The 14,589-nt window shown below is 52.8% G+C and overlaps 1 protein-coding gene across 1 annotated transcript; it reads left to right on the top strand.

The window, feature by feature from the left end:
• The first annotated feature begins 374 nt into the window (after nt 1-374).
• On the top strand, nt 375-13,641 carry LOC114498387 (tyrosine-protein kinase ZAP-70). Its single transcript, XM_028514261.2, has 12 exons — nt 375-1,058; nt 1,763-1,923; nt 6,938-7,076; nt 7,177-7,258; nt 7,334-7,388; nt 7,602-7,639; nt 8,692-8,884; nt 9,411-9,617; nt 11,204-11,396; nt 11,486-11,626; nt 11,724-11,836; nt 13,128-13,641. Exons 1-12 carry the CDS (start codon nt 657-659, stop codon nt 13,249-13,251), a joined length of 1,848 nt encoding a protein of 615 aa, XP_028370062.1. The 5' UTR covers nt 375-656; the 3' UTR covers nt 13,252-13,641.
• Nucleotides 13,642-14,589: the final 948 nt, after the last annotated feature.

The raw sequence follows: 14,589 nt of genomic DNA, 5'->3' as shown, positions 1-14,589 counted from the left end.
GGCCTTTGCACTTGCTGTTCCCTCTGCCTGCTCTGCTGCCCTCCTCCATGCTTGGTGAAGTCAGCTCCTCCTCACCCTTCAGCTCTCAGCTCAAATGCCACCTTCTCACAGAAGGTGGCCATCCCAGCAACAGTGGCCTCTTTCCCTCTTAATGCCACTCTTTATTTCCTTTATAACACTGGTCTCATCTGTAATTACTATTTTGTCTTTTTCCTTGTTTATTGCATCCCTTCCCCCCTCAGTTATCTTCAGGAGCGCAAGGGCCGTGTCCAGCACCGGCCTGAAACACAGTAACAATTCAGCGTGTTTGGACATGAATGAATGGTTCCAGGTGCTGGTGCGTGGGGGCCAGTGGGGTTGTCTGGGCATTCCGCGCGAAGTCTCTGAAGGGTCAGAGGAAAGTTTGGGACTACCTGATCTGGGTCCACCAGGCTGGGGCTCCTCTCCAAGTTGATTCTGGCACAAAGAAGGCTCCACACGATGGGCGCGAATGCCCCTCAATGTGGCCTCTCTCCCACTATCTTTGAGCCCACGGACGGAGCTCAGGAGGAGCTCAGGAAGCGAACCCGAGACCCTGATGTGGCTCCAATCTCTCTTGAACCCACAGGGTCTGGCGAAGTGCAGGGGCGCATAATCTGCAGGAGGCAGCGGCAGCGATGCCGGACCCCGCGGCACACCTGCCCTTCTTCTACGGAAGCATCTCGCGCGCGGAGGCCGAGGATCACTTGAAGCTGGCGGGTATGGCCGACGGCCTCTTTCTTCTGCGCCAGTGCCTGCGCTCGCTGGGGGGCTACGTGCTCTCCCTGGTGCACGACTTGCGCTTCCACCACTTCTCCATCGAGCGCCAGCTCAACGGCACCTACGCCATCGCCGGCGGGAAGGCGCACTGCGGACCCGCTGAACTCTGCGAGTTCTACTCGCGGGACGCAGACGGTCTGCCCTGCAACTTGCGCAAGCCGTGCAACCGGCCGTCGGGGCTGGAGCCGCAGCCTGGGGTTTTCGACTGCCTGCGCGACGCCATGGTGCGAGACTACGTGCGCCAGACGTGGAAGCTGGAGGTGAGAGCACCGGGACCGGGAGGCCACGGGCCTGGGGCTGGCGGGGCCGAGGAGGGTGGGCCCTGGGGCTCAGGAAGCAACGATCGGCTTCGCCAACCTGTGCTTTGCTGCGCTGCATCTGGTTCGGAAGCTGGAGGGAAGGCTAACAACGACAATAAAGGAGTTTATTCTTGGATTCCGTTGACAGGCTGTTCCCATGAGACTGGGAGGGGCGCTAGCTGGGGGCAAGATTTGGGAGTAGGCCTCCGAGGTAGGGTCCCAAACTGCCAGAAAGAAAGCTGGCGGTTGCCCTAGGCCGGGGATAAGGGCCAAGCTTGGGCTAGGCTGGGCGTGGGGTTTGAGAGGATGTTGGGGGCTGAGCCCTAAAGTAGGGTGGTTAGTAGGGCGGGTGGCTGTGGTCTTCGCTCCCCTGCGTTACATCAACATGCTTGACTGACTACCAGTGTCGGAACTTCAAGCTACAGATGAGCCTGGGGCTGGCTGGAAGGCAGGTTCTGGGCTCGGCACTGGATTGGCGGGGCCTAAAAGGATGGGGAATGTGGCTGTCCTTTGCAGCTTGAAGGACTTACCCCCGGTGCACCCAGATGGGCTCGGGAGGGGTCCCATGGATAGGGACCGTGGGGAGGGTCCAGGAGATGGAATAGGGTTCCTGTGGCTGCACATTTGACGTCACTTATAAGTGTCCTTGGCCCTTCCTTCCCTAGGGTGAGGCCTTGGAGCAGGCCATCATCAGCCAGGCGCCCCAAGTGGAGAAGCTCATCGCCACCACAGCTCACGAACGAATGCCCTGGTACCACAGCAGCCTGACGCGGGAAGAGGCCGAGCGCAAACTCTACTCAGGCTCGCAGACCGACGGCAAGTTCCTGTATGTGGGGATTGTGGCCTGGGGCTTGGGGGCAGGTCTCAGTGTGCAAGTGAACTGGAGGGGTATGCCTGTGCTTCTCGTGAAAGTGGGTGGTGTGTTTCTGAGTGTGCAAAGGGCCTTCCTGTGGGAGAGGAGCAGCAGTGTTTAGGACACACAGCTCACTGCCTGGAATGGAGTCCAAAGTCCACTACTTACCAGCTGGGACGCTTGGCAAGTAGGTTGATTTCTCCTTCATTCCACAAATATTTACTGAGTACTTGTTATGTGCCAGACACTGTTTCAGGCACTGAGGACACAGCAGCGAACAAAACAGACACAAATCCCTCCCTGTCCTTGTGGAGCAGGGAGACAAAAAGATGAATCAATAAAACACAAAGTGTGTCAGGTGGTGAGGAGCAGGTTGAGATTAGGCGGCCAGAAGTGGCCTTTCCTATTGGGTGGCTTTTGAGGGAAGAACCGAAGGAGGTGAGAAGTGAGCGTGCAGCTCTCTGGCAGAAGGGTGTTCTTGGCAAATGGGAATGGGAAGTACCCAGACCAGGAGGCAGGCTCTTGGTAAGATCAAGAAACAGTGAAGAGGCCGCTGTGCTTGGAGCTAAGTCAGTGAGGGCTGGAGCAGGTGGAGCTAAGGGGAGGAAGAGGTGACTGCCTCTGACTGCCCTGTGAATGAGAGTAGTACCTCCCCAAGGGGCTGTTATAAGAATTGTATGAATTAATATATGTAGAGTAAACGTATAGTATCTGGCATATAGTAAAAGTGCAATGAATGTTAGTTTTTATTACATGTGGGTGAATGTGTGTGTCTGCCTGTGTCTGAGTTTTAGCTGGGCCATGTGGCTGTTTGTGAGTTTGTTATTATGAAAGAATCCCTAAAGCTATTTATATAACCCTATGAGTGTCTGAAAGCCCTGCTGGCATTATTGCTTTCTGGTCCGGACACAGGTCCTCTTGTATAACAGATGTTACCCAGATGTCAGCTGAGGTAACTCTGGCCTCAAGATCTAGAGAAATGTGGTGCTTGCCTCTTTCCTGCGACCTCAGGGAGTACTGTGCCCTCCTCAAGATGTCTTTGAATCCCAGGGACCTCTGTTCTCACAGCCTGAGTTCCTGCATGGCTGAATCCTAGTTCCCATTCACCTCTCCTAGGGCTGTGTCCAAGCTCGCCCTCAATTTCCCTGCCCATGTGTGGCCTCTTGTATGTACCAGACTGCCTACAGTTCTCCCACAGGGTGCAGGTTCCAACACAAGATTCTGTTGTCAGCTGATAACATATTTTTTTTAACCTGCCTAATTTTAACCTGCCTAATGACAGGATAAAATTGGAATAAAGTTTCTAAGGCTTCTGAGGGAACTCTTGAATGCACATTACAGATAATGCTTAGAAGCAAGGAAGGCTTTTAAACAACAGTAACATAGGACTGTTTCTCTAAGAGGGCAAACTTAGCCTTGTATTTGTATCATGTAGCTTTTGTTATGTAACAGACTGCCCCAAGAGTTACTAGCTCAAAACAACATTTTTTTTAACTTGCCACACTTCTGTGAGTCAGCTGAGCTGTTCTCCTTTGGGTCAGCTGGGCTGGGACTGCATAGGTTGGGATGGCCATGCTCGTGTGTCTGGCTGTTGGCTGTGTGTCCCCTGGGTGACAGGGATGCATTGGCTGCAGTGCTGTCATTGTCCAGTAGGCCAGCCTGGGCTTAGTCAGTGATGGTGGTTGCAGAGTTCCTAAGAATAGTCACAGAGGGCATGTGACAATACACAAGCACTTTTTAAGCCTCCACTTGTGTAATGTTACTGATGTCTTATTAGTCAAAGCAAGTTAAGTGGCCAAAACCAGAGTCACTGTGGGAAAAGGGACTGCCCACAGGAGAGGAATTAAGGCAGCCAGTTTTGCCAGGTCCATCATAGGATTGAAGCAAGGAAATCATAATGGAGGTGGTGGGCCTCTCAAATGTGGGTGTTTGGGGCTCCTTCTTTCATTTTGGGCTGTAAACCTGAGGGCGGAACCTGTATCGGGTGCTTCCAGGGGGCTCCATCTTCTAGTACATAGTGAGGGCTGGTAGTGGTCCAGATGTTACTTGTCTTTATCCAGATGCTGCACACTTCCCATCTCAGGTGTGATGCTTGCTAAGACATCACCAACATGTGGTCATATGACTCACATACACTCATATCTCACTTATGCACACATTCACTCAGGTGCCAGAGTATCTGGGTTTCCCTTCCAGCTGGACACAACCAAGAGAGGTTGTGTGATTCTCCTGTTGGTGTAGCTGATTCTTCCTCCTTGTCTCTACTTTCTCCTTTATGACATGTAATTTCCTCTTTTTTAGGTTTTACAGTCTAAATTTCCTTCCCTGGTTTCATCGCAAGTTCCTAACTCAGCTTTTTATCACCTCAGTTTTTGCCTCCTGTTGGTCTTGGTTTTTGTTTTCTCTTCTCTCCTCCCCCTCTTCCCTTCCTATGTCCCACATACAGACAACTATTCCACCATTCCAATGGTGTTAAAAGCACACCCCAGATTGCCTAAGCCCCCTCTGAAAGTATCAGAGAATTCTGGGGGAGAGTGGGGTGGAAGAATTGAGTGGGAAGGTGGAGCAGGTGGCTACTGAGCTCCCACCCCAGCTCAGCTTTGAACTGTTCATATTTTAAGCTTCCACAGAAGATGTTTGACAAAGAATTCCATTGCCCAAAGGAAGAGTTTGCAGTTTTTGCATTAACACAGCAGAGTTTATGACAAACTTAGAGTTAACCTGTCTATTGAGATAAGAGGAATCTCAGAAGAACAAGGGCCAATGGCTTCGAGGAGCTGGTGCTTTGGATATCAAGCTGGCTTGAAGGCTCAGAGGCAAGTACTGGCCACAGAGGGTGAGGCAGCAGGGGTAAGATCTGGGTACAGTGTAGAGGCTGAGGCTGGTGCTGGGGTTCAGAAGCAATTGGAGCAGCGATGTGATGAGGGACAGTGACTCATGCTGGAAAAATGTCAAGAGACAGAAGCTGTTACAGCGAGCCACACTGCTGGAAAGTTAGGCAACATGTGCTTTGGATGGAAACTGTTGTAGATTCTTCTTGTGGTTCCTATAGTCAATGACTGCTTTCTCAGTGTGTAGATAGTTAGGGGCCAAAGGTCAAAGTTGTAGGTAGGCACAGAACCTCATATAGGTCAGTGGTGAGAGGACATCTCTGGTAGGTCATGAGGCCTGGGACATGCCCAGACCTGGTCTAGTTCTGAGATCAGGGTGCAGGGTGTGATAGAAAGACCCAGACCACTCAGGTCTTCAGTTAAGACTGGGGCCATGCATATCACTGACCACAGTTTGGAGCTGTTGAAGAATGGATGGAGGCCCTGGCCAGGTAGCTCAGCTGGTTAGAACATTGTACCACTATACCAGCATTGTAGGTTCGATCCCCAATGAGGGCACAGACAAGAATCAACCAATCTCCCTGACTAGTGTGGCTCAGTTGATCAGGCATGAAAGTGTCCTGCAAAGTGAAATGTCGCTGGTTCAGTTCTAGTTAGGGCACATGCCTGGGTTGTGGGTTTGATCCCAGTCAGGGCACGTTCGAGAGGCAACTGATTGATGTTTCTCTCTCACATCGATGTTTCTTTCCCTCTCCTTTCCCTGCTTTCTAAAAATGAAATAAATAGAATCTTAAAAGAATCAACCAATGAATGCATAAACAAAGTAAACAACAAATTGCTGTTTCTCTTTTTCTGCTTCTCTCTCCCTCTTTCTCTCTAAATCGATAAATAAAAAATAAAAAATGGAGCCCCGGATGGTGTGGCTCAGTGGACTGAGCACTGGCCTGCAAATTGAAGGGTCCCTGGTTTGATTCCAAGTCAGGGCACGTGCCTGGATTGCAGGCCAGGTCCCCGGTTGGGGGTGAGTGAGAAGCAACTGATAGATGTTTCTTGTACATTGATGTTTCTCTCCCTCTCTTTCTCCCTCCCTTCCTCCTTTCTCTAAAACATGAATAAATGAAATCTTTAAAAAAATAGATTGCCTTTTGCTGCCAAAGCTTGCTGCTTTTCTGCATAATTCCAGCATTTGTGGTACTGGTTGAATCTATGTGTAAACAAACTTGACCTCTGGGAAGGGCCTTCAGGAGCATATTGTTAGGTGGTTCCTAACCTCTTCAAGATCATGCTGTCTTTGGGACTCTTACTGAAGCCGAACCCTCCCACAGGCACCCCCACAGTGCAGTCGGGTCCATCTGTGAGTGTGCATGTGTATGGATCGATGGGTTCTCACTGCACCAAGGCACCATATTTGAGAGGCTCAATTCCCATTCACAGTCACAGAAGATACATTTATCTTAGCAAATTTATAGCAGAGAACAATGAAGGGTCTCTTTCTGTCAAAGGTCTGTCTGTTACAATAATTGGTAGGTCTGTTTTGATAACAGTGACTCATTCTGGTTTGTATAAAGGTATCCCATGATCTAGCCACAGAATTGTACTTACCTTTGTTGCTTCATATAGAAATGACTTTTTCTTCTCAAGAGAATGGTCCTAAGTCTACCATGTGTGGCCAAGTGTTCCCTGCAGATGGCTGAGTGTCACTGTGGATAGCTGTGTCCCCTGTGAATGGCTGAGTGTCCCATGTAATTGGCTGAGTGTCCCCTTGTGGAAGTCAAGTGTCCAGACAAGTATTCCACCACAGAGGACCAGGTATCCCTCTGTGCATGGCTAAGTGTCCAGCTGTGGGTGGCTGAGTATCAGGTCATGCAAGGTTGAGTATCTGCTATTTGAGGTCTGATATTTCCTTGTGAATGGTCACATGTCTGTCCTTGGATGACTTTCTCTGCTCCCTGACCCCTGTGCCCCACTGGCCTGGAGATGACCAGTAGGTCTGGAAGTTGAGTGGGTCCTAACCGACCTTGGCTTCCCCAGTCCCAGCTGCTTCTCCATGAGGCTCTGTAGGGCCACCAGTGTATGTATGTGTGGGAACTGGGGCCCAGCTCTGGGGCTCCACAACAGGGGCCCAGGTAATGATCTTTCCTCCTTGTCCCCACCAGGCTGAGGCCCCGGAAAGAGCAAGGCACGTACGCATTGTCTCTGATCTATGGGAAAACTGTGTACCACTACCTCGTTAGCCAGGACAAGGCCGGCAAATACTGCATACCGGAGGGCACCAAGTTTGACACACTCTGGCAGGTAAGCCACCTGCCCACTCTGTTTTGGGGGAGACACAGGGTGAGGTGCCCAGGCTCCTGGGGGGAAAGGAGTGGGACCCTGATGGCCCCTCCCCCTGCAGCTGGTAGAGTACCTGAAGCTGAAGGCTGATGGGCTCATCTACTGTCTGAAGGAGGCCTGCCCCAACACCAGCGCCAGTGCAGGTAAGCTGGGCATCGGGGCTGGGGGGAGCTGAAGACGCTCTCCTCACCCCCTTACCATCCTTTCTGTTCCCTCAGGGGCCGCTGCTCCCACACTCCCAGCCCACCCATCCACGTTTGCCACTGTGAGTCAGCTGGCATCTCAGAGTTGGGGCCTCAGGGACAGAGCTGGTGGGTGGGCCATGGTCCTGTTCCCAGGGCAAAGCTGGGGTGGAGAGTGTGGTTGCTATGGAATAGGGGACTCTCCCTGGGAGTCCTCAGAGGCTCTGGACCTCATGAGAGGTGCTGGTGCCCTCATCTTGGGCACCACTGACTCTTGCTAACCTCATGACCTTTACACTCAGAGCCGGAGCGACAACACGGATGGATACACCCCTGAGCCAGGTGAGTTGGCAGAAGTGGAGATGCATGGTGTGTTTCATGCCAAGTTGATGGCAGGGTCCCTGGCTGGCTCTGGGTGTGTTCAGGGAGGCACACAGTCCTGGCCTGGCCCATGGCAGTTGGCTTGGTTGGCCCCGTGCACACACTGTACCTACAGACATCTGTACAGGGGCACACTCATCACACCTCTCTGTGTGCATATACATGGGTGTGCAGACATGCAGGGGAGAACATGTGGCTGTGCCTCGGATGCTCAGTGCACAGACACATTTGTTAAGCACCTGCTATGTGCCTGTTACACTCCAAGCTCACTGTGCATAGGAGCTGGTTAGATCCTTCTGACATGCCACAGGAGGTAGTCACAGTAATTCTCATTTTACAGGTGAGGAAGGACAGTAACTTTCTAAGTTCAGGCAGCCAGGCAGTAGTAGAGCAGGACCGGAGCCCAGGCAGATGAGCCCTGGAGGCCACGTTCCAAAAATACCCTGCTGCCAATGCCCTTGTGTTTGATGTATGGATGCAAGCCTGTCCATGTGTGTGCTCAGAGAACATATATGGTTGTGTGTGCATGCAGAGGCTCACCTCTGGAGCCCTTGTAACCATGGCTGCATGGTATCCATGGAGACATGGGCAGGCACAGATCTAGGTGCATACATGTTAGTGCACACACAGGCACAGATGTGCACATTCCAGCTGGCATGCTAATGGTTACTTGTACAGACATGCTTGCCCCCCACACACAAGAAACATCAGTGGGAGTATACATGGGTACACACACATGAACACATAGGGGCACACATGGTTACATGTGCAAAGCGATGCACACACCTTTAGAGTCTACTTGGATGTGGCTTCCCTGTGCACCTGCAGATGTGACCAGGAGTGCACTTGTGTGTGCAATGTACACACACGTACCCATGTACCTGTACATGCTCTAGGAGGTACACCCCTGTCCAGGACATGTACCTTACAAGTACTGAGGTTCCCTGCCCTCCCATCCCCCTGCCTCTCTCCCTCCTCTTGACCTGGGAGTGCACTTCTGTGTGTGTACTCAGCACTCCTAGTACCCTCAGAGAAACCACGGCCAATGCCTATGGACACAAGCGTGTATGAGAGCCCCTACAGTGACCCCGAAGAGCTCAAGGACAAGAAGCTCTTCCTGAAGCGTGAGAACCTCCTCATGGCTGACATTGAACTTGGTTGCGGCAACTTTGGCTCAGTGCGCCAGGGCGTCTACCGTATGCGCAAGTATGGCTGTCCCTAAGGCCATGGTGGGGGGACCACTGGGCGAAGAGCCAGGGAGCGATGTGATGTCAGTTTGCTTTGGAAACAGACCTGGGACAGGAAATTGCTAGAGGATTTTCCTTGAGAGGGAGTAAGGGAAATAACCTGGGGCAGGGGAGGCTGGGCTAGGTTGCATTTGCTGATCCCAGAGGTTTTGGCCAATCCCAGGGGTATCATAGAGAGGCCCCTGAACCCCTGCATCCACCCGTCATTGAATGCAAGCTGCCCCGGGGAGAGTGTAACTTTGAATGAAACTGCTCTTTTTCAGTGAGGGGCTGTTCTAGGGGAGGGACTTGGCTGTGCTCTGCCCCAGCTGACACTCCTGGCAGCTGGGGGTACACTGAGTGCCTGGGTCCTGAAGGGAGATCTGGGTGGCAGACCCTAGTACCCTTTCTACACGTCCAGGGAGGAGGCAGGGCGGGCCACTCGGGCTGAGCAGACCTGTGCTGGCTCACGTGTGTACCTCCCTTGTGGGTGTGCATTGTGGCAGGAAGCAGATTGACGTGGCCGTCAAGGTGTTGAAGCACAGTACAGAGAAGGCAGACAAGGATGAGATGATGCGTGAGGCACAGATCATGCACCAGCTGGACAACCCCTACATCGTGCGGCTCATCGGCGTCTGCCAGGCTGAGGCCCTTATGCTTGTGATGGAGATGGCGGGTGGAGGGCCCCTGCACAAGTTCCTGGTCGGGAAGAAGTGAGCCCTGGGCTGCCAGGCAGTTGGGATTGGGGGCTCCTCCTGTCCATTGTGGGTGTGCTGCGCCTACGAGTGTGTGCTCATTCTACATATTCACCAACACACTCACACCTACCCCCTTGTAGGCCCCAACACGCACACTTACGCCCTAGGACAGAGCCTGACCTCCTGGTTTGACTCCCAGCCCTGCTGCTAACTATTGAGACCCCATGCAGGTCTCTTAATTTGTCTGGGCCTCAGTTTCCTTATTTACACCACAGTGGTGATCATAGTGTTTACCTCAAGGGGTCCTTGTGGGGATCAAATGAGTTGCTATTCATATTGTTAAGTGCTCAGGACGTGGCTGGCACAGCTTGTGAGAGCTTTCTAAGTACTAGCACTGAGTATTATAAAGACTGCCACTCCAGCTTTCTTGGCCAAATTCACGACCCACGCGAAACTAAGTTGATTCTCTCTGACCTAAAGCAGGGTCAGCAAACTAGCCCATGGCTTACTTTTGTCCTGCATAGTTTTGCATTTTTAAAAAAGATTTTATTTATTTATTTTTAGAGAGAGAGGAAAGGAGGGAGAAAGACAGGGAGAGAAACACCAATGTGTGGTTGCTTCTTGTGCGCCCCCTACTGGGGACCTGGCCTGCAACACAGTCATATGCCCTGACTGGGAATTGAACTGGTGACCCTTTGATTCACACGTTGGCACTGAATTCACTGAGTCACACCAGCCAGGGCTGGTTTTGCATTTTTAAAGTGTTATAAAAGAAAAAGAAAACATGAGGATTTGTGGCAGAGAACACATGTAGCTTGCAAAACCCCAAGGTGCACCTGAGCCTGGCGTGGTGGAGGAGCAGTGATGGGGGCCTGTGGCTGGAGCTGATGTGGGCAGGAAGGTGACAGGGCAGATTTTGCAGCCCCCTGTGGGTGCATGGAAGACTTGGATTTTGACCCTTAGTGAGGCAGAAAAGCTGCGAGGCTGTGAGCAGATGAGGAGGACTGACTCCTTCTGGGGAGGCCAGACCATGGGGGGCGAGGGCAGAGGTGATTGTTCTGGTCCAGTGAGTGATGATGGAGGCCAGACCAGGGTTGCAGAAGCCAAGTTGGGGGTGGGGGTTCTGGAGGGATTCTGACGGCAGAGCTGCCAGGTGTGCTGACAGATTGGATGTTGGGTTGTGGGAAGGAGGGGCTGAAGGTGAGGCTTCTGGCCTGAACAGATGAGAGGATGGAGCTGCTGCGGGGGAGGGAGAGGCAGGAGCCACCGCGTGTGTCTCTGTGTGTATACACAATCCTGAGCTTGGCTTCATCCTTATAATCTTTGAGATGCCTATGAGCTCCCCCCTGAAGGGATGTGGCGGATGCAGGCAAATGATAAGACTGGGAATCACAGTATGTGGGTGAAATTTAAAACCTGGACCCTGCATGAGGGCAGAGGCTTTATGTGCTCACCACTACGTCCTCAGCCCCCTGCCTGGCACACAATAGATGCTTCAGGAGCACGAACACATGCCCAGCTGGGTTGGAGACATGGGCTTGGGCCCCTTGGGAACTTGGGCTGTCCCCTCCTTGCTGACCCTGCCTTCCTCTGCACCCCAGGGAGGAGATTCCTGTCAGCAATGTGGCGGAGCTGCTGCACCAGGTGTCCATGGGGATGAAGTACCTGGAAGAGAAGAACTTTGTGCACCGTGACCTGGCAGCCCGCAACGTCCTGCTGGTCAACCGGCACTACGCCAAGATCAGTGACTTTGGCCTCTCCAAGGCACTGGGTGCTGATGATAGCTACTACACAGTGAGACCTGCCCCTTTGGTGCCCAGGTGGGTAGGGTGGGTAGGGGTGGGTTCCAAAACCCTAACCCAGCAGTATCTCCCCTTCCCCAGGCCCGCTCAGCAGGGAAGTGGCCACTCAAGTGGTATGCACCTGAATGCATCAACTTCCGAAAATTCTCCAGTCGAAGTGACGTCTGGAGCTATGGGGTCACTATGTGGGAGGCCTTCTCCTATGGCCAGAAGCCCTACAAGGCAGGCGTGGGCAGAGGCGGGTGGCTGGTTGGGTGTGAAGGTAGGGAGGGTGGGGGCCCTGGTTACTCACGTGTGCACTTGGCTCTGGCTTGAGCAGAAGATGAAGGGCCCCGAGGTCATGGCCTTCATCGAGCAGGGCAAGCGGATGGAGTGCCCGGCAGAATGTCCACCTGAAATGTATGCACTTATGAACGACTGCTGGATCTACAAGTGAGTGCCAGCGGGTGGGAGGGGACTCAGCTGAACTGACCCAGCCTGGGCCTGGGGCAAAAGGGCTTGGTGTCCAATCCCTGAGTCCAACAAAACTCTTCTTGGTGTCATCCCGCCCAGAGGCTCACCAGCTCACTGCCTCTCCAACACTCAGCATCTTTAGTTCTGTATCTGTGGCTCAACTCTCTAACACTCTCACCCCACAATGGTCCAGTGGGCCAGCACCCCACCACCCTATCTGTGGACCCCCAGTGCTCCAGCATCTAAAACCTCAGTGTTCCACCAGCCAACACTCAACACATCAATCCCATGATACTCAAACAAGTTAGTACCCTGTCACCCAAAATATGGTACCAATTCTCAAGCATTGGATAATACTCTAGCATCTAAGCCCTCAGTTCTCCATCAACTAACACTCAATACCTAATCACCCAAACAGGCCAACACCAAGTACGCAACACTAATTACGTTCAAACCCCACCTCTGTCTGGTCAAAGCTTAACACTAGAACACCCCAACTCCTGACACCGTCAATATCCTGACTTCCCATCAGACAACAGGCAACACGGGCCCAAACAAGCTGCCACCCTGCACTGACGATGCGACACATGTCCACTCCAGCTCTGATCCCTTTCCTAGCCCACCCAACATCCGCTCCTCTTCTGGCAACACCTGTGACATTGACACCCAGACACCCAAGCAACCGAATAAATAGACACCCTATTTATGATAAATAACACATGATCAGCCTTCCCTATGCAAACATTTGTTAACCCATCTCCATGAGGAGACACCTAATACACCAATACCCCAAAACCCAAAGAGGCTAGCACCTAACATCCCAGCACAGTGCATGGATATTCCACTCACAGCACCATTACTACCCCAGCTCCCCACTAGCCAAACCAGCCTCTGTACCCCGACCTTCCTTTCCACCGCAGGCAGCATACTGACGCCCACAGGATGCCTCACCGAGCACCCATACACCCTGACCTGGGCACATTACACACTCAGTGTTTCAGCACTCGATAGCCTAGCTCCCGTGGTCAGCTGCTGTCAGCCCAATGCTCCCTGAGTCTTTACTAGTTGGCATCCACCATCCTGTCTGTAGCCCTTCTTCTATTAAGCAACCCCAAATTCCAGTCTCTCATACCAGGAAGACCTTTCCATTCCCCAATATTCCATCATCCCGATAGCTCCAAGATGTTTGAGCTCCATACATGTCCACCTCCAGCTGAACTTGGGTTCTGGCTGTGTGGTCAGTGGCTTAGACCTGCCCTACCCCCCACAGGTGGGAGGATCGTCCAGATTTCCTGGCTGTGGAACAGCGCATGCGGACATACTACTACAGCTTGGCGAGCAAGGCTGAGGGCCCCCCAGAGTGTGGGAAGGGGGCCGAGGCCGCCTGTGCCTGAGCACCAGCCTGCCCAGGGGCCCCTACACCCCAGCCCCAGCTTTTCCTCAGGGCCTTCAGTCCCATCCCAGGCCCTCCAGTCTGGCTGGGCCAGCCCAGTTCCTCTCCTGACCAGCTGGGCGGTGAAGGGAATAGCTGAGGCCTCAGGCCCACACGGGTCTAGCATTCCATACCTGGTCACCTGCTCTTTCTGGCTGGGGAGGAGGAAAGCCCCAGGGAGGGGGGGCACTGTGTAGCCTGGTCCTGGGCTGGTATGTACTGGGGTGCCCTGAGCTGAGGGCTGTTGCTTACAACAAAGATCCTCTTTCCTCTGGCCCTGAAGGGGAAGACTCTGGGAGTTCAGGTGGCAAGACCCAGTCATTGGAATAAATTCAGCTTCTCTCTTCTCTGAGATCCCTCATCTTTTGGGGGGGAGGGTGGGACAATAAAGGGGTTGATAGAAAGTGCCTGAAACAATTTTTCCTATGTGGGGCTGGATTTCCTGCTTCTTTTCCTTGGGAACAACTTCATTAGGGTGAGGGGCTGTGTGTGGCAGATTGGGGAAACCAAAGCAGCTGTGTGGGGGCGGGGCTGAGGGGCCGTGTGCATAGCCGAGTCTCAGCTTCCCTGGCTTTGTGATTGTGTGGTAGCATCACCTGGAGAGACTTTAACATATGCTGACCCCCGACCCCTCAGCACTGCTGCATTTTAAAGTGTCTTCAGGTGATTCTGCCACCCAGCACCCTGCTCAGCTGCCCCACCTTTCTTCCCAGGCCAGGCAGTCATGGCTGGGGTTTTCATCACCTGGTGCCCCAAGTCCCAGCTCAGTTCTACTCAGAAGGCCTGTCTCCAGACTTTTGTTGCCTCAGTTTCCCCACAGAAATGGAGCCAGATGCCTGCATTTCTTTCCTAAACTAGTTCCCCTCCCTCAGCTGTGATTGGCCCCATCCCCAAGCCCCAGCCAATGCCTCCTCCTCTTGGCTTGGACTCGAGTGATTGGCCCAAGGGTGGCACAGGACCCACTCAGAGCCCAGGAAAGACAAGGAGATTCTCTGCAGCTTCTGGGAAGACAGTTTGTCTCCCTATTTGTGGAGCTGTAGGGGAGGACTGTGGGGCTTCGGTGCTGTGAGGAGTGGGAGGCCCAGGTGGGTGGCACTCCAGAGGAGGCCGCCGAGCCTCTGTGACCTGCGAGTGCATGGCAACCAGGAAGTCAACACTGAGATTAACTTGGGAACAGATCTTGTAATTTCACCATTTACTGTTGAGTTTTAATACTTGATACATAAGGTCCATATGAGCATATTCTTTAATAAACTTTGAATTCCACATGGAAGCGAATCTGGAGAACCACAGTTAGACC

The sequence above is a fragment of the Phyllostomus discolor genome, chromosome 6 (genome assembly GCF_004126475.2).
Source record: "Phyllostomus discolor isolate MPI-MPIP mPhyDis1 chromosome 6, mPhyDis1.pri.v3, whole genome shotgun sequence".
NCBI lineage: Eukaryota > Metazoa > Chordata > Mammalia > Chiroptera > Phyllostomidae > Phyllostomus > Phyllostomus discolor.
This window is presented reverse-complemented; position numbering and strand designations above follow the sequence as displayed.

Bases quoted from the DNA above. Each gene is read 5' to 3' on its own strand.
- LOC114498387 (XM_028514261.2), top strand. From the start codon at position 657: ATGCCGGACCCCGCGGCACACCTGCCCTTCTTCTACGGAAGCATCTCG. The intron at 1,059-1,762 runs GTGAGAGCACCG...TTCCTTCCCTAG, and splicing joins GCCAGACGTGGAAGCTGGAG to GGTGAGGCCTTGGAGCAGGC. The intron at 8,885-9,410 runs GTATGGCTGTCC...GCATTGTGGCAG, and splicing joins GGCGTCTACCGTATGCGCAA to GAAGCAGATTGACGTGGCCG.